Source organism: Uloborus diversus, chromosome 5 (genome assembly GCF_026930045.1).
Source record: "Uloborus diversus isolate 005 chromosome 5, Udiv.v.3.1, whole genome shotgun sequence".
NCBI lineage: Eukaryota > Metazoa > Arthropoda > Arachnida > Araneae > Uloboridae > Uloborus > Uloborus diversus.
The window spans coordinates 74,041,276-74,068,518 of record NC_072735.1 but is presented as its reverse complement, the minus strand read 5'-3'; the positions used below and the strand labels follow the sequence as shown (position 1 = coordinate 74,068,518).

Sequence of the window (27,243 nt, the reverse complement as noted above, 5' to 3'; positions counted from 1 at the left end):
TGCAGCGCTGATTCAACACTTAAAAACAGTGCATAAGATATTGAGTTCCCGATTTGTTGCTTTTTTTTTTGCAGAATTTCTATTAATAATTTTGAGGATCGAAAGAGAAAACTTTTTCCTATTTTCTGTGGAATTCTTTGAAAATTTTCCTTTCGCGAATACTTTTTCCAAATCAATGTTTCTTTCGCAGAATTATAGATTTTATCGCATTTAGTACGACGGCGAATACTTAGCGCTGGCCATGAATCGAGCATTTGAAATTGTAGATTTTGCACAGTGTACTCGCACATTCAACATCTGTGTGATTGAACTTTATTGGGACAACTTTTTTCCTTTTAAACTCATGTACAGTTTGATGTTATATGTGCAGTAGTTTCGAAAATATGATTTTGTTGAAGTCGGGTTCATCATCTGTGTTCACTCTGTACTTTAGACTTAATTCCGACCTTTTTTTTTTTTTAATCGTAGGTGCTCCCGTTTGATGACAACCTGTGCGTGCGCGAACCCTGCGTCAACTACGAGGAGTGTTTGTCGGTTCTGAAATTCGGCAATGCGTCTGGCTTTATCTCCTCGAGCACCTTGCTGCTTAGGCCTATATATCCTGTCAACACATTTGCCTGCCGATGCCCCAATGGATTCACTGGTGAGTAATGCTCTAATTTATTTCTAGCGCTTGTGGGCTGGGTGGCGTGGTGGTAAGGCGTTGTGTTTCTGCGCCGTGGTTGCGGGTTCTGATCCGCGGTAGCCAGTCGGGGGATTTTTGTTGCAGAAAATTGTCTGCTCCCATGTCGTATGATTATGCGACATGTAAAAGATCCGTTGGGTATTCGTTTGGCTTTGAATTTCCTCGACAAAAGCTAAATTTTTAGTGCAGTTTTGCATCGAAGAGAGGCAAGGTGCCTCCATCTGTTGGGAAACTGGGCGTCAAAGTTATTTGTGAAATTGATATCCGCGTCTTAATGGTGGCACATTAACGACTGGGTGCCGTATCGGGGGATCGCAGTCGGTCTGCAAAAGGCTAAACACTCCAACGCAGATCCATTAGAAAAAAAAGCCTTTTTCTAACTATAGTTCTTTCATTAAAATTCATCCGCTTTTAGTGCTTTAAAGTACTTTTGTGAGTATCAATCCAAGTCTTAGGGTATGACAACGCTAAAAAGGAAACTTCTTCCTTTTTCTAAAACAACTTAACCCTTATTTCTTAGTGAAATTTAATAAATGCTTGAGAAATATGCTTAATCCGCAATGTTATAGTACAGAATAAAAACTGAAAAAATAGATTAGTGAATGGAAATGGTGACTTTTAAATTTCAAAATGTGCAATTTTTTATGGAATACATGAAAAATAAAGGGTCAAATCATCTTTTTCAATTTCTTGAAAATTTGTTTATAAATTCTTCCTTTAATTCAAGGGTTCCCAATTTGTGGCGAAGCACTTCTTCGGGGGTCGCGACATTATCCCTACATTAAAAAATATATCATTGCATACTTAAAAAATCTAAATACATCTGGGAAAAATAGCATCACTTTAGAGTAGCATGAATACTTGAGCGCTATGGCGAATTCAGGAGGACTATGGGGTTACAGTAAAATGCCAGAGTACCTGATCTCCGAATGTCCTCTAAAATTATATTACACTTTGGTTAAGGAACTTCAATCTCTACAAATATCCGCGAAAGAGTCCCGAAATCATTCCCTCTAAAATCATCTAAAATCATCTAAAATTTCGTTTTTGGAACTTTAATTTCGAATTCTTTCTGTGAGAGATTCTCTAAACTACAACCCTTATCCTGAAAGGTGTCCTGTAGTTCCGTTTTTAAGACGTAATTTTGGAAATTCTCCTTGGAGAAGTCCCGAATCCCTTCCCGTTCCCTAACTGAATCAAACATAATCAGGAAATGGGTTTTTAGGATTTTTATTTCGAGAAAAATTCTAGGGGAGTGCCTGCTGTCTCCCTTCACATAGATAAAGATCATATAAAATCTTGTTTTTAGGGCTTGAAGTTCAAAATAAATAACTAAATAAATAAATAAAATAAAAATCCGGTCGAGGATCTCCGAAAAATTTTCCTTGTCATCAAAGATAACCTACTATTATGTTCTTTGATTTTTATTTCGAAAAATTTCCTTGAGAGTACCGGGAATCCTCTCTCTTCCTACACCGTTAATACGCGACTAAAATTTCGTTTTTGGAACTTCTGTTCCGAAAAAATTTCGGGAGAGCGGATCCGAAGCCAAACTTTTTTCCCTTGCGTTTGCAAAGATGGCCTATAATTGCGCTTTTAGAACTTCAAATTCAAAAATTTTCCGAGGAAAGGTCGCTTGAAACCCTTCTCTTTGCTTAACTTTAACAAAGATGATCTATAACTGAGCTTATTTAGGACACATCATTTTCATAAAAAAACAGAGAGCATCCCCAATCCTTCTCCCCCTTTCACTATGGTTAAAACTCGTCTAAAACTTCAATTTTAGGACTTCAATTTCAAGTAATTTCAAAGGTAGAGTCTCCGAGCTTGAAACGTTTACAAAGGTCCCCGCACCGCTCCTCCTCCTAACGTTACCAGTGATCGTCTAAATTGCAGTTTCAGAACTACAATTTTGAACAATTTCTGGCCAAGGACCATCATGAATGTAACGCTTATAACTATGGATTCATATTGTTAATTCTTTCTCCACTCATGTAATGCAATTCTCTTAATATTGCTCATAAGCTAGTAATGACAGCCCACTCCCCCCTCCCCAAGCAAAAATCTGGACTCTCTATCTCTATCCTGCTACATATACATTTGATAAATAGTGAGTTTCTTCCAAACGCCCTCTCCCAATTGTGTTGACCTCGCGATGGCCTTGTTACAAGAAATACCTTCATTCACTTCATTGAAAGTTGGAGAAAACCAAATCAAGCATTCATCACTGCGGAGACGCAAGAATTTTGAAAGTGCCGAAATGTATGTTTAACTTTATCAAGGCAATCTTTTTTTTTGCAGTTATTGTTGAAATAAAAAAAATACTCATTAGGTTTGAATAAAATAACGCAAGCACCTTGGGTTATACACACAATCACATACATTATTTATACATATATATATATATATATATATATATATATATATATATATATATATATATATATATATATATATATATATATATATATATATATATATATATATATATATGGAGACACTTAGAGGGTCGCGGGTTTTTTAGTTGGGGAAAAAGGGGTTGCGACGTGCAAAAGGTTGGGAATCATTAATTGCTAAGCAAAGATATTTTCAGTACATTCTCTCTCTTGTTTGTGCTGTGCAACATTTTAAGAAAATATTTTGTTCTACTCGAATCCTGATGCTTATATGATAAGTCTGAAGCTCTGAAGTGTGTAATTCTTGTCAGTTACAAAAACCTTATGTGAATCTTCAGAAAATCAACCTATGTGGGGAAAAACATCCCTCGCCAGTATATTCAGTTATGTTTATTCGATTTTCATGATGATATTTAAATTTTTGATGATTATTAGTATTTACAGTACAGAGAAAAACAAAACGCGTAACATTTTTTTCGATTCCATTAAGCGTGCTCAACTGCAAATTGTAAATGCACTGCTCGACATTGAAAATGCAACACCAAGAAGGAGTGGTCAGAAAGTGATGAAATTTGGAAAAAAGACAGAGACAGCAAGGATTAATAAATGATCTTAATTTCAAAATGATAGGCAGAACACAGAGCGAGAACGCGTCGGCTAAGTAGGATGTAGGACCACCGCACGAAGAAACACGTCTAGGCATAGAGTCAATAAGGGTGCGGATGGTGTCCAAAGGGATGGCTCTCCATTCCTTTTCAACCATTTGCCACAGTTCGTCTTCTGAACGAGGCAGGTACAGAGTCTGCAATCGGCGTCCAATCACATCCCACACATGTTCGATTGGTGACAGGTCAGGAGAGTATGGTGACCAGGGAAGCATCTGTGTACCTTGGAGAGCATGTTGGCAGATGTGAGCACTGTGTGGTCGGACGTTATCCTGCTGAAAAATTGCATTAGGTAACCCTTGAAGTTAAGGGATTGCCACCGGCCGCAGCACATTATCCAAGTATTGTTGAGCCGTCATAGTGCCTTGAATACGAACTGGAGGTGATATGGAATTGTACGCAATTGGCCCCAAACCAGCGGTGGGACGTTCCACAGTTACTGCCGGATTAGATCTGTCTCCACGTCGACGCCACACACGCATGCGGCGACTATCACTGGATAAACAGAAGCGGGATTCATCTGAGAACACGACATTTCGCCATTCTGTCATCCACGTCGCTCTAGTCCGGCACCATACTAAACGTTGCTGTCTATGTTGTGGGGTCAATGGCAGTCTTCTTAGCGGACGCCGTGATTGCAGACCACGTGCGATCAAACGACGGGAAAGAGTTCTGGTTGACACGGGAACATTCAGGGTACCTTGCACCTGCTGCAGAATCGAGGAACAAGTGACTTGTAGGTCTGCTACAGCTTGTCGGTGGATGCTTTGATCCACGCGTTCCGACGTCACTCTGGCTGCCCCTGCACCCCTCAATCTTACCACATTTCGTTGTTCCAACCATCTTCGGCACAGCCGATGCACCGTGCTCGCATCCATGTCGGTATCAGCTGCGATTTGACTTACGGACCAACCTCCCTTTCTCAGTCCGATCACCTTACCCCTCGTAAAATCGTCTATCTGCTGGAAGTTCCTTCGTTGATGGCGGCCTGGCATTTAATCGTGTTACGCGTATCCTCCAAGACAAAAACAAAATTTCTTCGATAATTCTCCAGTCAGAAAAAGCGACACGAATATTGCCCATTCTGCAAGTCCTTCCCTTATATCTTACTTCAAGTGCGTCGGAGAGCTGCGCATTTCGCATCATTTACATAATTCAGTGATGTATGTCTACTCTAAAATTTGATAAATTTCTGAACACTCCTTCTTGGTGTTGCATTTTCAATGTCGAGCAGTGTAGATGAGCTTTAAGTTTACATTAACCTAACATTTAACCATAACATTAAAATGATTAAGTTGCAAAATTTTGCTTTGATAGCCCGGAATTCTTTTATGGACACCTTATATAATTTATGAATAAATAAATAGCGAAGTTGTAGGTATTTGAAAGCTTCCACTAATTTTAAATCGAGACAGGAGAAGTTGTAAATGTCCTATTAAACCTCCCACCCTCCCCACATCAACTTTATTTATGACTAGGTTTTTTTTCATGTTTTCCTATGTTTTTAAAATTCATGAAAAGTACTTATTGACTCATTTATTCTGTTTACGTGTTTCTCTGAAAAATGAGCCCTTCAATTAAGTCAACCTGCAGTGACGATCGATTAATTGGCGGCGCATTAAAATAATAAGTATACACTTCTCTACATATACTGGGCGCCTTGCAATTTACTAAATCTAACGCGTGATTGTAATTGCTAGTTAGTTCCTAATAAACCCACCCACCGTTAATTAACGTATCCTCTTGCGGCACCGCGAAGTCCCGAGATGCTGAATAATAAATTTACTGCTCTGGCTCTTCGGTCGATTGACACTTTCCCGGAGCATTATCGACATTTGAGCTCAATTTCGACGCCACCAGCTGATAGATGGCAACAGGATTCCTCTCCTCTGATGACATCGAATTCTGAGAAAGAATTCGCCGTCTCCCATTTCCTTGGGGGGACTTAAGCTGGGGGGGGGAGGGAGGGAGCTCGTTTCAGAGCTACACTATATATTTAATGCGTTTGGATTGCAGTTTGATTAAGTTTCAATTTTCAAGTTTCGTCTCCGAGTTGACTTTTTTTGTATGAGTTGAATGAATATATGAAGGTATAAAGCCTTTTTTTGTAGTTATTTTTTTAACATTAGAAGGCATAGGAAGGCAGAATGCTTTTTTTTTTTTTTGTTAGATGGACACTCAAAATATTTTTCAATGGAGAATGACAGGGAAGTAAACTATTCTTACAAAAAGATAGGTAAAATTTGTTACTTCTTTCATTTTCAATGGCTTCAGGGGAGAAACCAGCTCAGACGGGTCAAAAAATCCACTTTTTTAAAAATGTCATAAAATGTTATTAAAACTATTCAAGAATATGTTGCCAAAAATTCAGTGAAAATTTCCGATTAATTCTGATACTATGAGCCCTTAAAGTGACTGCAGATTCGAAAACGTCCACAGCATTTTTTTTTTTTTTCAAACGCGTTTTTTTTCGAAACAACCTTTTTTTCAACGGGTGGGCATTCCAGCTCAAAGAGTTATTGACCAATCGTTCCGAAAATTTTTGTGAATATTCTTTATTCAATTATATATACTCAAAATGAACTTGACTCTTTGATGATATTATTAATAAAAATATTTTTTAATGCAAGAAATGTAAAAAAAAAGGTAAAAAAGCATAACATTGTCATCACACACTTCAAAAACGTACAATTTTTAACTTTTTTGATCACAATTAGGTTTATATCCTTATGAAATATGTTATTTATGAGAAAGAAAAGTTGTAATGATTACAGACAAAAGATGTGGCTTCGGTAACACTCACCAGTAACAAGTTCTGACGGAGATCTTGCACTCGGCAACTTCCTAAAATGACTACTGCAACTAATATCTCTTCAAACCGCTACAAAATATACAATATGAACCAAATATTTTCTGTTAAGTTTTACAATTTTTCGCTAAGAAGCTTTATAACCGAACCTTGGTAAACTGACAGGAGGAAAGTTGAAGAATTACAACATAGTGTAGGAAAATTCCAAACTCATCCATTTTTCTCACTGGCTAGCAGAAGAATGGAGACTTAAAAACATGACTTTTACATGGGGGAACCACATCCATACTTGCCAACTTTTACGTATTATGCGTAAAAAAAATACGCGTTTCAACATCTGATTGCATCCGCCTCTGTAAAATTCTCCCGTTTTGGTTTGCTGTGTGATTCTGCAGTATGGGTATCACTGATTTTGTGCTTAGCATTATTTTAACTTCTTTTTCTTTATATTTCACAGTAGAGGATTTCATAATCGCCATTTTGCTACGCCATTCCGGTAATTTCAATCCAGTTGCATCGAGTTTGAATTAATCTAAATTATTCATTTTTTCCCTAAAAATTGATTTAAGACGTTTCAGATGACAATGGAATATCAAAATTGCGGAATTTAGATAGTAACATTTTCCAAAAATTGGGAAATGTTGCTCATTGCTTAAAGTCTGGCTTTTCTTGTTTATTTTAAAACTTTCTAAAAATTTTGATGATCATATTAGTTAATTTAAATGTTTAATATAGTAGCTTATTAACCTTTTATACTCATATTTTTATATTATTCTTAATTTTGTGCTTTCTAAATTAAATTTGAGCCAATTTTTAATCGTATGAGATAGAGGGTTGCACAAAAAAGTTGTGCTGATACCCATTTCCAGAAATTGCATAGCAATGGGGCGCGGGATGTAAAAGTAAAATCAAAACTTTTTTCCGCAAATACATTTCTAAACTCGACAAAACTGCTAATTGTTCTGCGGCATGATCTGGGTAGGGGGTCCTGGTACAAATGTGCGGGCCATGCTTAAGAAATCACGCCAAAATTCCACCTAACCCAAGGTTTCCTATAACAATTAGCCTATGTTTGGCGACTTTTAAAATCGGGCGAAAAACACCTATCATTGAAACTTTTCGCGAATAGCAAAAATATTTTCTGAATTGTTTTCAACTTATACCTATACTAAATGTCACAAAAACGTGAATTTGATTTTCACATAAATATTAGCCTCTTTTTACGAAATTCTGTAAGTCTTTGATCTTTTTACATAATTGTTCGCTATTCGGGGTGATACTTCGATCGTTACTATCAAAATTTTGAATCTTATATATTAATCTTTGATCTCTCTAGAATTTTAAAAACAAACTATGTTAATATGATACTTGTGATTGTCGATAATTTGGAACCTCTTTAAAATAATTAGCTACTTCGAGGTAATCATTGTCGCTTCTTCATCTTTTCCTCACCTGTCTTCTATTGTCTGAAATTCTGTCGCGAGACATTGTAATCATAATTTAATCATTTGTAAGCCCACTCTTCGTTAATTGGCAAATTCCGTTCCAGAACCTCGATTTCCCCTGACATTGGAGACAATATCCTTGATTAACGAATTTTAGTAGCTCGTATCTGAGGGGGGGGGGGGTAATAACACTCTCATAAAATATCTGCACTATAGCACGTCTTTGTTGGGCAAATGGCTAGGAAAGCAATTTTTGTGCTGATTAACTCTAACCTTTGATGGTGATGTAATTAGATTTTGGTAGGTGATTCTTATGTATTAGAAGCTCTGAATCTGGAAATGACTTTCGTTTGTGCTGTTACGCCAGAGTTTTTTTTTTTTTCAAATTTCTATTTGTAACATGTTGTAAAGTTAAGCTGACATCCCTGAAAAACTAATAGATGCGTCCATTTCCGCCTGTAAACCGCATGTTTGCCTTTCCATTCAATCAGTGGTCAGACTGTACGTTCTTTGGTTTGAAGATACATGAAAGCTAGAAATCTAATGAGACACTGACCATTTTTTAAACTTTTCTTTTTTATTTTTTGTTTACTTTTCGCATATGTCAAGTTCTCCATCACTAGAAGATTTTTTTTTAATAGTTTAAAATGAACGTACCATGGATATTCAGATGACGTTGTTGCTTAGCGTAAAAGAAATCGTGTATTTTTTAGGAAAAAGTAATCCCGCTAGTGTTTTTCTTTTTTTTCTATGCAAAATATTTTTTTCACTTTTTTTTTTCATTTGATTTAAACGTCATCATGGATATTCTTTATTTGATGCAAATGTTCTTGCTTAGCATAAAAGAAATCGTTTAATTCTATAGAGAAAATTAATTCTTTCTCTCTCTCTTTTCAGTTTTGTTACGTAGAATATTTTTCTGCCTTTTATTATTTTTTTCCCATTTCATGTAAATGTTGCGAAGAATATTCTTTATTTAATGTAAATTGTGTTACTTGCCGTAAAAGAAATCAAGAAAAACCATACAATCGTTTTTCTTCTTCAAGCCATTCAGTCGCCATCTAATGTTACGAAGCTTCTGTTTTGTACAGATTTTCCCAATCAAACGGTCCCCTCGGAGTGTCTGATTGAACCCCTACATCTATCCAAGCCTATAAAGGTCCGTCTAACGACCAGATCAATTGTTGTTGTATGTGACCTTTGCTACCAGTATCCAGAACGACCCGGGTGATAGCGTTAATGGTCAATGCCAGCGAACTATAGCCATTCTTTCCATCTTAATTTAGACTCGTGTACTTCCAGGGGATTGGTTCTTTTACTTTACTAGAATAAACAGAAAGAGGGGTATAATGCGATTTGCGATGTCCCGGTGAAATTGTTTTTCCTAAAAATGGCCTCTTCGTCTTTAAATGAAATTAAATGTACTGTTGCTTGAGCCACTGTTCGATAGTTGTTAACTGATTCGTTACATCTACCCGGGAAAGCTTTTAGTGTTTTAATGCTTTCAGAAAGAAATCTTTTTATTCTTTGATTCATAATAAGTTGGGAACCGATCTTGTTTTGTTGATTTGTACTAAGGTGATATCACGTAGAATTTTGATGCGTCAATTCACGCCCCTTTAGTTTGATTTTTGCTCTTTTTGGCGAAATTCAGGTAAAACAACAGTAGTGGCCACTTTAAGTTTACTTATATACTTCGAAGAAAGAAATGATATACTTCGAAGAAAGAAATGAACAATAATAATGCGATTTTTTGTTGGCATTAGTTTGTAACTATGATATTGAATCAATTTTATTCATCAGTTATTTTAATTTAAAGTAATGTAAATTCTTCGAATGGGAGAATTCTAGATGGCCACTTCTGAAATTTTCAGATTTTGGAGTGGTCCCTATTGTATCAAACTTGAGGTTTTGGGGGAAAAATGGATAAAAAATTGAACAAACTGAAATTCTGGCATTTTTAGAAAATAGGACGATTAAGAAAGAATTAGGCTAAAATACGCTGATTGAGTTTCAAGAGAGGTAAATAGTATTGTAGACCCATAGTTTAAAAATATACCTCTCTGTGGCCACTATTAGTGCGTTTTAAACCTCGAAGTGGCCAATACTGGAGCACTGGCCACTACTGGTGTTTCACCTTAATGCTTATTTGTTGTAGATTTTAAATTAAACTTCACATGTAGAGCAGTCCGACCAGTGAATAAACGCGACCCGGTAAATGAACAATTTGTTTTTTTTTTTTAAATAATTTTTCAAAAGATTATTTAATTTTTTTAATAGTTGACTACTTTCTGTACAAACTCGCTCCGCCATTGAAGCCATCACTCCATTATGTTGTACTCTTCAGATTTTGTAAAATAATTTTTTTAATTCAAAATCATTGCATCACAAAATTGTGAAAGATCTTTACGCAAATCTTACACATTAGTAAAAATCCAACATTCCCCCCTAAAACCTTATTCATCTGGCATAGCACTATTTATTTCATTGGAAAATAATTCCTTTTATTTGGAAACAAAAGTACAAATCTTTTTTACCCCCCCCCCCCCAAATCTCTTCCAAATATTGTTGAACTTGTGGCATTGATTTCAAACTTTTTTTTTTGGTATTTAACGTATTTAATTTCATCTATTTTCCTTCGTGTTATTATTCATTATCAGTAATTTTATAACCATTCCGAAATCAAATTCTGCACTTATATTTTCTCCTAAATGTATCATTTCATCCTTAAATGCATTTACTTCTCGCATGTTCCATTTCTCATGCAATTATTTTTCAGTGAAAGCTTCTGGAGTAATGGATGAAAACGAAATCAAATAATTTCGTAAAAACGCCTCTGGGGATGAATACAAACAGCAAAAAGTCTTCAAATACTCTTCCTATTCTTTGTATCGCATCATTGCTTCGAGCGATTAAATTTTCATCGATTAAACCCTCCCCTCCATTGTAGTCGATAGAAGAGCACTCTCCATGCTTTTTCGATGGCGCGTTCCTTCGATTTATTTGTCAGAAGACAAGTGGTTACGCATGATCTCAACGGAGGGGGATGAAGTCAATGAAAACATTAAATAAAGTTTTACTGTGCGTATTGACCCTTTAAATTGGTTCACCACTTGTGGGCATGCAGTTGGATTATTGTACTAGGAAAACTGGTGCGAAGTTTGTTTTATTTTGATGATTTTACGCTATTGATTTAGCGAAAAGGAACACTTTTAAAGCTGAATCAAAACCTCATTTTTTCGGTGTTTGCTCACTTTAATTCAAATTATGTGAAGTATTTGAACGCCTTTAGATTTTATGTTTAGAATGATGGCGTTAGTTCAGGGAATTTAAATAAGTTCGTTATATATTTGCTCTTTATTTATCTGAAGTCAAAGTTGAAAATAAAGTAACAGTCTTTTTTGTCCCTTTCCATGTGATTTTTTTTTTCTCGAATTGAGCAAATACGAAGTTCAACTGATGTGTGTGTGTGTGTGAGGGGGGGGGGGGTTCTAAATCAAGTTAGAGGCGAATAATTCTCCTTGTTTAAGATTTTACTTTTCATTTACTACTGATATTTACTTAGCGTGACTGAAATTACGTTCACATATTTGATGATTAACCATGTGCTGTAGGGCAAAAAAAGAGGAAAGAATACAGTACTTTGTATTAGGGCCGTATATATATATATATATATAACTAGAAAATAATTTCGGGGAGGGTTTTAAAACTTTAATGCCGAGCTAAAAGCTATTTGTGCTAATGTTCAAGTCGTCGGGTTATCTATTATGAAAGCGTTTTATGCAATTAATATACATAATTTTACGCGTTCAATGCAACTTCAAACTTTCTTTAAATGACGACACAGTTCTTGAGAAAGCACAGGAGATTTATTTACAACTATGTACAAGAAATATTGCTAGCAACTGCTAAATTAACCATAGCAATTAAGCAAATATCAATTAACACCGTAAACTCAACGATGGCACACGTATTTACATCCAAATACGCAAAAACACAGCGAAAAGACTAATACACACAGAACTAAATACATGCTCTCAGCGCAACGGCTCAGTCGAGACTGACTTTTTATCACGCGCGGAGGATTTATAAATCCTAGAGAAGTTTCGACAAAATTTGAAATGCTGCTCGGTGTTTTCTTTCTATTCCAATCACAAATCTTATCTTTCAGAAATGGAGGGACCATATACTTCATTCGAATGTTTGGAGGTTGTATATTCATGACAAGAAACTATTTACAGGTTACGTTACTAAGAAAATTTCAGATGAAAAATAATGGAATAAACGCCAAATTTAGCCAGATTACTACAAATTAATCACAAAAATAATTACTATTTACAGAATTTGTAACAATATGAAAGATATCTGAGTTTTGGAACAAAATGTTTGGACATTTTTAAATATAAACAAACACTTAAATGTCTTAACCGAACTTTTCGGGGGAAGAGGGTGAACCCTAAGCTCCCCCCCCCCTTGTATACGGCCTTACCTTGTACTTCATTCTAGTTTGCCGATATTTGCTATTGTTCTTCATCGAAGTTTCGTATATATTTTTTAACTAGTTTGATTTTAAAAAATGTGCTGTAAAACTCATAGAGTTAATGAAGAACATAAAAATATATACAATTCGATTGCTTTAGAAGAATCACAGCGCAATTTAGAATAATTACGCAATACATAGTAGTTGCAACCTTGCTTCCGCCTTCCGACAGATGAAGTGAGTCCTTATAAAAGTACAGCAATTTTATGTAAGAATAACTTCTTCGTAATTTCTAAAATTAACCACTTATTTGACACTTCTCATAAAACACTAATCACAAAGGCTAACACGTATTTTACTTCCAAATACGATAAAAATACTAAAGCAAAATCAAAGTCCAGCTCTCAGCATACTGGATTCAGACAACAGAGGGCTGGACAATAACTCTAACCAAAAACTAACCTTCGTATGAAAACACCTGGAAAATTCTATTAAATTCTCGATGTATCTTTTGTTAGATTCTAAAGTCGACAAATCTAGCGAAGCTTGCACTTTAGAGATTTCTCCGCCAAATTCGGCGCTAAACGTTAGTCGCTAGCATTGAAAAGAGATGAAATGGTGGGAGTCACGTGATAGATTGTAAAGCAAAGCATTGGAAGAAATCAGGTTTCTTTCGCTAGTTTTACACGAAACGTGTCTCCCATTCGTCAACGTTGAACCATGTGACTTGACATCTTTGCCTCAACATCTCCCATGCCAATGATTGGACTTGCTCCCTCCAGTTACTAATTCCTGCTCTAAGGTCGCTAGGGATCATGCCAACTTTGAATAAATCCCCATGTTAGCTTGTAGCTGAGCAGGGAAAACATCTTACAATTAAAGCTTCAAAAAAGTAGTTTTGAATGAAAATTAATGAAATAACCGTGAAATTTTCCAGGATTACATCAGATTAGGCTCATGAAACACAAAAATAACGTCCATTGAGAAAATTTGTTACAATAGCAAAAAGGAAAAATACATACATTAAGTTACAATGCATAATTTCAAAAGGGAAGACGTACAATCGAGTATGTGATAGTTACTTAATGCCAAACCAGTTACCTAAGAACGTTTTAAACCTTCGTTTAAGTTTGTTGTGCCACTTTTTAATTTTTTTTTTTTTTTTTTTAAAGTTATAATAGTTGTTTTCTTTCCGCAAAAATGTAACCGTTCGATGTAGATTTTGTTTCGTAGTTTTTGTCCGAGTTGATGTAACTGAATGTTTTGGATGAGTCCATTTCCCTACTATAATGGCTTGAACGTTTCATGTACTATAATATGTATATATATATTTTTTTACTTTAGGAATGAAGCACAAGTATGAATGCGACACTGAAGTGAATCTGTGTTACTCCAGCCCTTGTGGTGCCAATGGGACTTGCATTCGTAAAGAGGGAGGGTACACTTGCATTTGCAGAGATGGTTTCACAGGTACGTGTTTTAATTTTACATTCAGCGTATTTTCAAATTGGTATGACTTTAAATTTCGGGCCATTAAAGCTGGAACAGGAATTTTCATGTCAGTAGTGCATTTAGTCTAATTTCTGGGAAGTTTTGATGTAACAGCTGGTGCACATAAAAAAAGCCAGGAAAATCATCTTTCTACTTTACGACGCAATTTTTGATTCAGGCGAAATTTGCAGTGTGTAGTGCTCGAACAGTTAGTAGCTGAACAACATGTCATGGTTTACTCTGAAAATATTCAAAAAAAAAAAAAAAAAATGTTTTGAAACTCGAGGATCTGATTCACTGATTCAAAAAAGTGGATTATAAGTTGTCTTTGGCATTTAAACTTTCGCCAAATTGACGCGATGTCACGAATCTTCTCTCTGGTAACCCTAAAATTTCAGCGAAAAATCTGATACAAAATGCCTGATGCGTGGACTCATTTATATCGTGCCTCGGGTTGCCTGAAGAATGTTGCATCATTTTTATGTCAATCCTCTTATGTTGATACCTAAGCATATTAGTTCAATCCTCTTATGAAATTCCATTATGAAATCTATTTAAACATATTAAATATAGTATTACTTGCTTTTGTATCAAAATCGATCTGCATTTCGTTTAACTTTATTACTACCACCTTTAGTGGAGCCGTTGAGTTTATCATATTTGTTTCGGTCAAATTTTTTGGCGATTACTAAGAGTTTTTAATTTTTAGTCATACAACTGAAATTGCACCTTTTTCGATAAATGCTCCCTCTCAAATAAAGTTATTTACTCCTTGCATTGTTAAGTTTTTAAAATTCGAACTTTCTTTATGGTATTTTGCATAAGTGCTTTAATAATTGGTTCAAACTGTTTATCAATTTTATTTTCCATCATATTCATTGAAAAGGTTTCCGACAAATCTTATTTAAGAATGATGTGTTTGAATAAATACGTTTCGCCTTTTAACAGAAATGTGATTGTGTGATTTTATTTGTCAATGTTAAAATAATCAACGATGATCAAGAAGTGGGTGACATATTCAGAAAGAATCGGTGTGATGGCGAAAAGGAAAAATATAATTATGTAAATTGAAGTGTCAGATGTTTATTAAATTTCATCGCACAAGAATATTTTCCCGTTCAAATAACTTCATAAATTGATGTAAATTTGCAAAATTATGACAGATATTTTCAGTTATTTCGACTTCTGGATTCTCAATTGTTGTTTGATGAATTTTAGAATATTTAATTTCCTTAATCAGGATGAATAAATGCTTTATTGACTTATAGATTTTGGCAGAATTTTCTTTAAAACAGGTTATTATAAGGAGTGGGATAGATGCAGGGTGAACGATGTTACAGACACAAATTTATTTCGAATATTCTTTTTGTTATGATTTTTTTTTTTAACCTGACATACGTTACTTGATGTTGAGTTAATAAAAGGCCATCAAATATTGATTTGGAAGGTTTGAACCAATTGATAGTTTCTCGTTTTCTATTGTGCTGTAATAGTAAGAAAATAACCACAAACTTGTAGTGTTGTTCGGTGTGATAATAATGGGGTCGTTTCCAAAATTTTAAAAGTATTTTTTTCTGAAAGAGCATGTTTAAAAACATGGGATCTGACCATTTTTTAAATAATTTAGTTTAATATTTTTAAAAAATTACTTAAATCGGTGTGCTTTCATTGTTTACACTTCTGTCGTGTGACATCACAAATGATGAAATGCCATTCAATGTTGCCACTCACAGAACAAAGTATTTAATTCGCATCTTTACTCATGTGTATTGGCAACGATATGGCTGATAGCAAGCGTAGAGCACAATTTTAATTCGCTGCTTGATTATCTTAACGTGGAAACGTAGAAGAAAGATGCGCCAAATTGCATCATTTGTGACGTCATAAATACCACGCCTTGTTTGAAAAATCGGACATTTAAAAAAAATAATTTAAAAAAAAACTGTTGGGAAAATGAAAGTATTTTCTGGGTCCATGTTATTATTTTTTTGCTCATTCTATCCATTTTGATGACTAAAAGTAGTACTTTTGACTGAAGGAAACCACCCCATTATAGAAATGCTGCTTGTTGAACTGTTCTTCTTTTGTGCATACATTTGTAAAATCATTTCCAAAAGTTGATGATTTCTTGGGCATGAAATTTAGTTGAAAGTAAAAATACTATAACTTTATATGAGGCAAATATATGGCCTCAATGTATATGTTTAAGTAGTGAAAGAAAATAGTTAATTACAGTACAATCAAACGAAATCCTAACTTAAATTATAAATGCAAAAAGTAGGTTTGTTCATTTGTGTGGTACAATTTCATGCCTTAACTACTCAACCGCAATTTTGAATACACGTTGTCAGAGGACAGAAAAGAACACACGGTACCTTTCCCCTCAAAACCGTACCGATCTGACATGAATCGGGATTTTCAACGGAAATGTCGATTTTAATTAAGAACTGTCGGCCTTACCAGAATGCGAATTTTTAGGGATTTCTCGTGAAAGCTTCTTTTCAACCTCTATATTTATTCCTTCCTGATTTTTGTTATGTAGCTTTTTTCTTGTGTTACTGTTTACATTAACGATACTTGTATCGTCTGACAACCTGAATTTACAGACGAAACTCACACTAACGTGAGCGAAGCCGCGGATATAATCTAGTGATTAAATAAAATGAATTTTGATTCATTTCAATCGTGAAAATGGAATTATGTCAGTGCAATTATTAGTGTTACTCTTTTTCTCATTAATTAAACAATTACATTATTTTTAGAATTAATAACATTTTTACTGTGCTCTAAAAATTAACGAATAGCCTCAAGCAATGTTTTATGACTAATCAATGTATCGTTATAAATAAACAATTCTTTATCTCTTTGTTGCGTAACGCTTATATTCTTCCTTTAATCTCCGATACAAAATTAAAAACCAAAATATTTCTTTTTCTTGCTATAGCTTTCGAAATTGAACCAATTAAGGCTTCTAATTTTGATTAAAATCTCTTGCACATTTTTAAATTGCCTATTTAAAAGGTTTTTTTTTTTTCATATTTTTTCCCATTAATTTTCTTATTTTCTAACCGAACGTAATTTAAATCATTCTTGAAAATTCATACCATAATTATTTTTATGTTCAAAAACGCCCTCACAAGAAAGCAATAATTTTATCTTTATCGTCATTGTATTTTTTAAAGCTAAGCATAAAATTTAATTACTGTTTTTAGGTTCCGTTTAATGCGTTTAATTTTCTGTCTATCCCCTATTTATTTTTCGTTCGACATTCATCCCATTGTGATAAATTTATTAATTCCTCTTCTCAAAGAATATTTTTCAATTATTCCTTCAACTCGAGGGCATTGCGGATTTTGGGCCGCGCATTCGCAATTAAAGGGAAAGTCCAGCAGAGATCTGAAGTTAATGTTGGTTCAGGTAATTAAAAATATTGAATTGCTTTAAAAAGCGATCGTGATTTAGTTTGATTTTTATAAATTCTTCGTTATTCTTTTGACTTAAATCTTTTGATAGCTAAATTATAGCAGATCAAAAAATTGCTTAAAACTGAAAAGACTTTAAGTGTTAATTTTCTTCCTGTGGTTACTTATATAAAGGTGTTTCTGAGCTTTTGGGCAAAACTTTAAGGGGGTGATAGAACATATCAGACAAGCAATATGAAGTAAAAAACAAGGGTCCCAAACGTCTTCCGAAGGAGATAAGCGCCATTAAAATTTCGGGTGTAAAATTTCAAATGATCATAAAAAAACGGAAAAATTGGTCCATTCGTTTGCGGTTTTCTCTAAAATTGTTCTTTTTGTCAATATTTTCTTAAAAATAAATTTTGAACATGTAGTACAAAAAATGCCGATGGAGGGCACTTAAGACTTTGGAGTAACGAATAAATATTTTTTACCGTTATTTTTGAATCTAATGAAATGTTTTCAAATGCATAGACTTAAACTTAAATTTTGAGCTCAAAATCTGAATTCCTTCTGTGAACATACTTCCTTCTGTGAATTTTCAAAATGAAAACGACTAGAAAATGCTGTGTTAGCACACTGGTTCGGATGTTCAATCACAGGAATGGAGCTTTTTTTTTTTGACCAAAGTTGATGTTGCTCTGATTTTTCAGTTTGTTTTGGCGACGAGAATAAGCTAATTCGTTATTATTAGTTAAGAGAACAACTTTTCGTCGTTCATTTAAGGCTTAACTTTATCAGATTTTACTTTTAAAAGGGGGGAGGGGGTAAAATTCCTTTTTTTTTCAGTAAAAAAATCAATATAACTGAACTTTAAAAAAAAAGCAAAACTTCATCTAAGTACAAAATTTACAGATTACTAATTCCGATCCTTTGCGATTGGTAAGAAATAAAAATTCATATCGTAATACGCTTTAAATGATCGCTATGGTAAGTGTGCGCAGAAAAATAACATCACTTAAAATAATAGTAAAAAATGTGGCGAAAGTCTAATTAAAAATTAAATATTCCATAAATATAATAAGGACTTGATAAATTACTCACCGACCGTCTTACCGATTAATTCCAATTGTAGAAAATTAGAGGTTGACGAAGACGTCGCAGTCTCAGAGTCTGATCAGGGCCGGATTTAGGGAGGACAGGCGGGGCTACTGCCCCGGGGCCTCCACAACAAAGGTACAACAAACTATTTACAGCACGTTACAAAATAAACTCAGCACGACTAAAAACGAAACTATCTTCAAATTACAACAGAAAAAAATTATAATCTACACAGATTTTACATTTAAAAGATAAATGCAGGACAGGAAATGCGAAATATTTTCTCACATGGAAGCACAAATAATCACTTTAACAAACATAATTGGAGAAAATTCTGTTGCATTACAAAATTCACTCTCATGATAAATTGAATTTACAAGCTGTATACAATGCGAAATGAGAACTTCAATTCACATTTATTGATGCAAAAATTAATTTAAAGAGAGAATTAAATTATGTAAATAGGCTTTGAATTGCTGTCGTCAGAGAATTCGTTTTAAGTAAATAAACAGAATATGATGAATTTTCCGCTTAAAATAATTAAGCTTTTCTAACTTGTTGGTACTATTATTTTGAGCATAATAGTAGAATTTAGATTGATTTAATTTTGTTTTGTACGTTACTTTTCTAGAATATTTTTTTGCGAATCTCAAGCCAACTCTGTTAAATATAAAATTTTTCAAACGAATTAAATTAGAAAGCCCAATTTGTAATGCATAACCTTAGTTCATGTGAGCTTTGCACTAACAACTTCAACTGTCAAGTACATGTTTTCAGAATTTGGTGATGGAAAACACAAGTTTTCCGAAGAATTTACGTACCTTTGTTTAGGAGTTACGAAGGTGTGCAGTTCATTACGTAATTTAATTTCCAGATGTTGAAAAATGGATCCCGTGTAACTACGAACGATGTAAATAAAGTTTTGAAATCATTTCATATTTAGATTTTGGCCGTGATGCTTCCTACTGTGAATATGTTTGTAGAGGAACTTGAATTTTAAAAGAAAAAATGATGAATCCAAAATGAAGATATTAATTCACTCTTTTTCCAACAAGACATTCAATTATTCAGCAAGAAAACCTATGAATATGTTTTATACTATTTAAAAAATGTAATTTTTAAATATGTCTGAAATTTTAAGTATACTCTTCGCTCTGTCTATGGGACTTTTTTATGCTCGGAAGAAAGCCAGAAAAAAAAAGTCATTTTGAAATTCTGTTTAAAAATATTTCTTATGTTCAACACGAAAACTTTTGTATAATGATCGATTTTTTCTTAAAAATTAAAAATGTGATAGTTTGAATAGGCAAAAGCGTATAATGACGTAAAGTAGTCCCCCCATAGGTGTAACTTTATTAGAGGGGGGAGGGCAGGAGAGGAATGAACTTGTTGAGTAATTCTATTGTTGTTACTGATCCTCCAACATTTGACTAAGTCAAATAAGATCCAAAAGATTGCTGGCTGTGAGAAAGTCCAGCACAAGGAAAGGATCCAATTAAAGATCTAACCTAGAGACTCGTATAGCATCAAGAATATTGTCTTCAAAACCTGGATTACTGTGGCACCTGGTACAGATGGCCTAGACTACTTCTTTCCTTCCCTAAACTTGAGGCTCTTGATATATCTACTTGCGAGACAAGAAAGTACCATTTGAAAACCTCTGTCACATACAAGAGATGATGCGGAATCCGGATTACTTTGGCATTTATTGCAAATTAGGTTCACTTTACCTTCACTAAACTTGAGGCACTTGATATATCCACTTGCGAGGCAAGAAAGTACCATTTGAAAGCCTCTGTCACAAACAAGAGATGATGCGGAATCCGGAGTACTTTGGCATTTGGTGCAAATGGCCTAGGCTAGTTCTTGACTTCACTAAATGCTAGGCACTTGCTATGTCTACTTGCGAGACAAGAAAGAACAGTTGGAAGTATCTGTCACATACAAGAGATAATGCGGAACTCAGTTTACTTCCTGTGTACCAGTGATGAGTAAGAAGTATCTACCACGTTATTTTATGGTAAATGCTAAAAACTAAAATAGAGTTCTTGTATCTGGGTTAAAATAAAATATTATTTGAACATTCTTCAATTTTGAATGATCCAAGTAGAGTTTTAAGTACTATTTAATACTTAAATGACCACAAAAACCAAGATTAAATATTATTTGATACTAATATCTGTTCTTTTCGTATGGAGTAGCTCCTCGGAATTTAAGAGTTAATGCAATCTTTTACCGAAGTAGTAGCTTATAAACTTATAGGAACTCAAAAGTTTTGTAATCATATTTCCTTCTCGATTAAATTTAATCTAGGCAGGGGCATTTTATCTGATCCTGTTTTCTTGCTTTTTTCAAAAGCCGTTCTGAAGGATTTTTCAGAAATCTTAAAATCCCGCCTCTGGGGATTATCTTTAGTCCCCAGGCTATCAGGAAAATATCTCCGTCGTTCCAAAATGTATGATTTCTGCTGAGGTGGTCTGTGCTGATACGATCCCTTCAACTTTTGTTCTAAATCCGGAAAGCATTTTACGAAAATCGATTACATCTCAAGGACCTCGGGGGTAGGTAAAACTGCATCAAAAGTGCCATGAGTCAGCTGATTTTTTTTATGGCCCTGCTTTTCCGCAAAAAAATATTTTTCCACGAAAAACATTTGAAAAGAAGGTTAATAAAAAATGAAATTCAATATTTCATGATCGGTGCTAAACATCATAAATCGTCTTTATGGACTCAGTAGGTAGTTGACGGTTTTTTTCTAAACTAACCGTTTTGTTTGCAAATGTAACAGACGTGGTTCGTATCAAAAGAAAAACTTTTTGGCATTCAACTTCCGTTTTTACATTTTAAAAAAGAAAAAAGCTCAGCTTGAAATTTTTTCATGATGGCATAAAAACTCATTTTTATTTCAATGTGAGTTTCTTTATTAAAGCGAATTTCTGAATTCATTATATGATATTTCACATTTGAAATACAACATTTTAAATTTTTTTATAATTTAAAACAAATATACATTTTTTACGATTACTACTAAATGCATTAAAGCTTAATTCATCAGTTTTCTAAACGTGCTTCGTGCTACCATAAAAATTTTTTAAAAGTAAATTAATCAATATTTCAAATAATATAATGTCTATACAACTGTCTGTGTGATCATTTGATGTAAAAATGTTTCCTCAATGAAAAAAAATCAGTGTATTTATTTGGTATTGCTAAGTTGTTCACTTTTTGTCTAGAATTTTATAGTTACTGAAAAAGTGGACGAAATGTGCAAAATAGGAAAAAACCGAACTACCCTGACTCTATGCCCGTCACTATCTTTTTTCAGTAAAATCTTTGTTACATATATTTGTAGAAAATAACTGGTTCCCTGCTCTCTCAAATAACGTAATCAAGCCTACTATCGCGTTGGAAGCTAAACCTGAACTCATCAGTGAAGAGAACGTGACGGACGGCCGATGTATGAACAGCCCCTTACACGGTGAACTTTTTTACGTCTTTTCCCCTGACGTGAGGTGAGTGGCAGGCAAATGGTTGGTCGCCTTGCTTTCAAGAAAACTTTCGTGAAGCTTTCTTTGAATAATGGTCGTATTAACTATTTTAAACGTTAGTCAGGCACTCGGACCGCCAAAAACCTTCTTTAATCAATCAGAAAGCTGCAATAAGCGGCTCGGATATATGAAGGAGATTCGAACTGGCTACTGAGTGAAGCCATAAGCAACTTATAATTTGAGTAATAATTAACTCTGTGGTTACCTCTATCCAAGTTTGATCTGCTTTTATAGTCCCCCAATGGCTTTTCTTCGACGTTATTCGGCCAAATTATGCCTCTAGGTCATTGCGACAAATTGAGTGTCTCAAATTAAAGCTTTTTTTTTTCTTGAAAACTCACTACATCCATCTGCTGCCTTATATGCTAATAATTTTGTGCTCCTCAAAAGGCGACGCATTCTGATTGCAAAGTTTACGTATTTCATAATATTTATTTTAGATTTAAATTCAAACAAATAAAAATAAATAAAAAAAAAATAATAATGTCCTACGAAAAACCTATTGGATTAACCCTCTGGGGAAGAAACTGAAACTCTTAGTTTTTAAAAAGCCACTTCTAATTAATGTACTTAAACACTAAGCAATTTAATCTTCGTGACTTACGCATTACGGCACTGCCAAAAAGAACTGTGAAAAGTAAATCTTAATGAATGGCTCTCTCTACAATCATTATTAAAATGTCATTAACTAATTCTGACTTATTCTTTAAACGTTTCGCGATCGTGGTAATTATTAATTTCTTTAGGTGTGAAAAATGTTTTCGGAATCCATATGAAGCACTTTCCGTGGTGCAAAAAGTGCAAGGAGAAACTCATTTCCCCTATGTTATCATTTCTTCCGATATCTTCTGTAATGTAATTAATTTTATCGGAAAATTTAACCTTTTTCGGATCCATAAACTATTTTTCCGAAGAAATCGATTCGGAGAAAACAGTTTTGGTATGCGCGATAGCATTTTTTCCCCTGGATTGAACTGTGAATTTTTGATTGCATTGATTCTATGATGGAATTTTATTGACTTGAGACTTCAGCTAATCAACTAGCAAATTGAAAATAAGAATGGAGGCAGGGGTAGGGTGGACTGTGTGAGATGATCTGCTTGCTTAAGATACTCACATAACATTAAAAAAATAAATAAATAAATAAATAAAATACAAAGAAAGTTTTTTACTTCCTTTTACAAAAAAGGAAGTATTGTATTCGCGAAAAAATGTTCACTCAAAAATCAGCCTTGATTTCCGTTTTTCTCAACCCCGAATGAATTTTGAGCTTTTTTTCTCGACACGACCACACGCAGATATATGCCTAGGAACGTACAGACACCCGAAATATTCATTTTGACAACCCCCGAGTTTAATTAAAACGAATTTTCTCGTGACGTCAGTATTACGTATGTATGTGTGTATGTATCTCGTATAACTCCAAAAAGGCACGTCCTAAAAAGTTGAAATTTGGTACGTATACTCCTAGTGGGGTCTAGTTTTGCACCTTCCTTTTTGGTTCCATTCGGATGTTCCTAAGGGGGTCTTTTGCCCCTTTTTGGGGGGAAATCATTGTAAATTTCGATGTAAACTCAAGTGGTGTTATAATTTGTCGGACACTTGGCAATACATCGCTAGTCTTTTGGTCGCCAAGTTTTGTTGCCAACTTGGCGACAAAGTTGGCGATTTTTTTTTTTAAAATTTGGTTTCAATTTGGCCCCTGTTGGTGATATTTAGAAAGTAAACAATTGAATCACATTAAAATTGCCAATAATGGGGAAATTATCATTGAATTGGCGTAAAAGGAAGTCATGTGATGCGCACATCAGCTCGTTCTATCTTGTTTTTAAATCGCTAATTCCAATTTGAAATTATGTAATGAAGAGCTGATCAATAAACTTTGGAAAATTTCATGAAACTGGTGTAAGGGGGGAAAATATATTTATAAATTATTAAAAATAATGCGAATATGGAGCATTGAGAAGCAAAGAATATAAATGAACTTTTAATTAAAGGTTTGAGTAAAACACGTGCTAAATTTGAACAATAGGTAAGTTGTCATTGAAAAGTGTTTCTAAGTCGTGCTGTATATCGTAACACCTACCAGAGCAACTTGTACCATTTCTTTCCCCAAAACAGATGAGAATTTTTCCTACCGTTTGTACTAGTTATCTCTAAATTTTTAATTTTGGCACTACCTGCTTTATGTGTAGTTAACCCAGGAGTTCCCCAAACTTTCCCAATTTTAATTCTTTTGAAGAATTAGAATTTTCTCACGACACCCAGTCTATACCTATTATTTATATACATATTGGTTATGATCACTTTGTGGCACCCTTCACCTCTCCCATGGACACACCAGGGTACCGCAGCACCCAGTTGGGAACCAGGGTGCCCTTAATCTTTACTAACAATAAAGCTGAAAGCCTCTCTGTCTGGATCTCTTATCTGTCAGGATCTCTCTCTCTCTGTCCGGATCTCTGTCTGTCAGGATCTCTCTCTCTCTGTCCGGATCTCTGTCTGTCAGGATCTCTGTGACGCGCATAGCACCTAGACCGTTCGGCCGATTTTCATAAATTTGGCACAGAATTAATTTGTAGCATGGGGGTGTGCACCTCAAAGCGATTTTTCGAAAATTCGATGTGGTTCTTTTTCTATTCCAATTTTAAGGACAAAATTATCATAAAATGGACGAGAAAATTACGAAATTGTCATAATGTGGAACCGTAACATTGGCACAAGCCAATTGGCGAGAAAATTCACCATTCATTAGTTTGTAAATATACAGGCGAACCGAAAGACCTTTTAATTTTCTATTACGGGCAAAGCCGTGCGGGTACCATTAGTTAACCAATAAAATGGTTGCCTGCTCTAGTTCGCAGTAACACAGCTGAAGTCATTTAGACTCTTTCAAGAGCCTTGAGTTTGTCTTTATTGAAGTAACCTTATTGAGGATAATAATAAAAGTAACGTTGTCAGAAATTCAAACAGGCGTTATAAAAAAAATTAAGAAAAAAACGTAAGAATTTAAAGCATGTGTGTGTGTATGTCTCAAAAGCACTGTTTCTGAGACTGTCTGTCCTGGCCTGTCATCATCATTTCGTTACTATTAAATATTTTTCAACTTCATTTACAATCTTCTGGAATCGGAGTCTTTAGCCGCTCGAGTTTTTTTTATCTTTTGCGCTGTCTGGAAAGTAGCGTTGTCCTTTTTTGTGAAATGGGGTTGTTTCCTTCGGTCAAAAGTAGTACTTTTAGTCACTGAAATTTGTAGAACAAGCAAAAAAAAAAAAAAAAAACATGGACTCAAAAAATACTTTCATTTTCCCAACAGTTATTTTTTAATTATTTTTTTTAAATGTCCTATTTTTCAAACAAGGCGTGGTTTAGATGACGTCACAAATGATGCTTTTTGGCGCATCTTTGTACCACGTTATGATAATCAAGAAGCGAATTAAAATTGCGCTTTACGCTTGTTATCAACCATATCGTTGCCAATACACGTGAGTAATGATGCGAGTTAAATATTTTGCTCTGTGAATGGCAGCACAGAATGGCATTTCATCATTTGTGATGTCATCGGCTAGAAATATAAACAATGAAAGATCACCGATTTAAGTAATTTTTTAAAAATATTAAAATTAAACAAATTATTTAAAAAATGGTTAGATCCTATGTTTTTAAGCAGGTTCTTTCATTAAAAAATACTTTTAAAATATTGGAAACGACCCCATTCCGGCCGGCCGTGTTACCCTACAAAGCAATAAGTGTAATTTTAGTTTAATGCATACCCATTTACTAATTTTCTATTTCTTATATTTTTTCCCGTCAATGATGCATAATATGGATAAAATGTCATTAATAAGCATTAAAAGATCATATAGTAGAATGAAATGATTTACATTTTAACTAAATCGGATTTAAATTTTAACGAAAGTTAATTTAAATGTAAATCCGATTAGAACTTAATTAAACCATTTTGTATTTACGTACATATCGTCAGCAAACATATTTCATTCCTATATCTCACAATTTCCCTTCAGCGCTTTCAAAATTAATTAATCCATATGAGCTTAATGACGACGGACTTTTTACCAAAAAACTGCTTAATGACTTTTTCAGTACATTTTTTAACCTCTTGTTCTTGTAATTAATCCGTTAAAGTGCCATTTTCAGTTGAGAATATGCAGTTTTTCTCCCCCGGAAATTCATTATTGCCATTAATTTCAAACGCTATGCAGATTAGTGACTAATTATGCCCATTTATAATTAGCTGGGTCATAAATTTTTCTCTTATCCACATAGAAAATGATACTACCCCATTTTTTTTAATTGTAATTTTTAATCTTTGCGAAAAAGAGTTAGCAAAGTTACTTTTTAATATCAAGTCAAACAACTATGCTTTACGGTTTTGAAATAGTGCAGTTATGAAAGCAGACGAAGTGGTTAAAGTTAATTACGAAACTATTTGGAGACACAGAGCTGAAATGTCCCCCCCCTCCCCTCCCCCACCACCATCAATTTTTTTTTTTTTTTGTTCAACAAAAGCATAAAAAAAAAATCAGGATTGGTAATAGATGTAATAGTGGTACTTATATCATGTGGAGTTCTTTCTGTCTTTGTTAAGTGTCAATTAAACGTGTGTCGTTTTGCGGCTATTCTGTCGCATAAAAATGAAAGTCGTACTGTAAGGATGAACAGTATATGTTCATTATGCACTGCAATGCTCGCGAATGTTTATTTCATAAAATAAATTAATCACATATAAATGTTGATACAATATTATGAGAAAGGTAAAATACTGTTTCTTCAAATTAACTGTGCACTCGTTTACACTTTAAGTGTTCCCGCAGACTGAAATGAAACTTAAAATATAGCGTGATCCAAAAGTTCGCAGACTTTTAAAAACCTAATAATTGTTGAACACTTTGCAATAAAACGATAAGGTTTTCACATAAATGCTCTGAAATATGAGGGATTTTGTTTAAAACGACAAAAAAAAAAAAAAAAAGAAGGAAAACGGAAAAATGGAAATATTAGCTTCATTTTTGTCCAAAAGGTGCCACTGGAGTTGAACTCGTGGAAGACCATTGTAATGCAGCTCATTTTTAATGAACAAGTGATTCAATACAACAGTTGTTCATTGTGTTTCCCATTATTGAGAATCAGAGCCGTCTGTCGATGGAAAACACTCTGCACAATGAAAAAGGCATTCAGAGGGTATACCTAACACATGACGG

General features: G+C 34.2%; 1 protein-coding gene across 1 annotated transcript in view; it reads left to right on the top strand.

The window, feature by feature from the left end:
- The window catches only part of LOC129222971 (protocadherin-like wing polarity protein stan), a 209,062-nt gene that overhangs the window by 14,189 nt on the left and 167,630 nt on the right, over positions 1–27,243 (top strand). The window contains exons 4-5 of the mRNA XM_054857534.1: positions 469–643; positions 13,825–13,950. Of these exons, the coding sequence (XP_054713509.1) occupies positions 469–643; positions 13,825–13,950 (301 nt within the window). The remainder of the gene's footprint in view (positions 1–468; positions 644–13,824; positions 13,951–27,243) is intronic.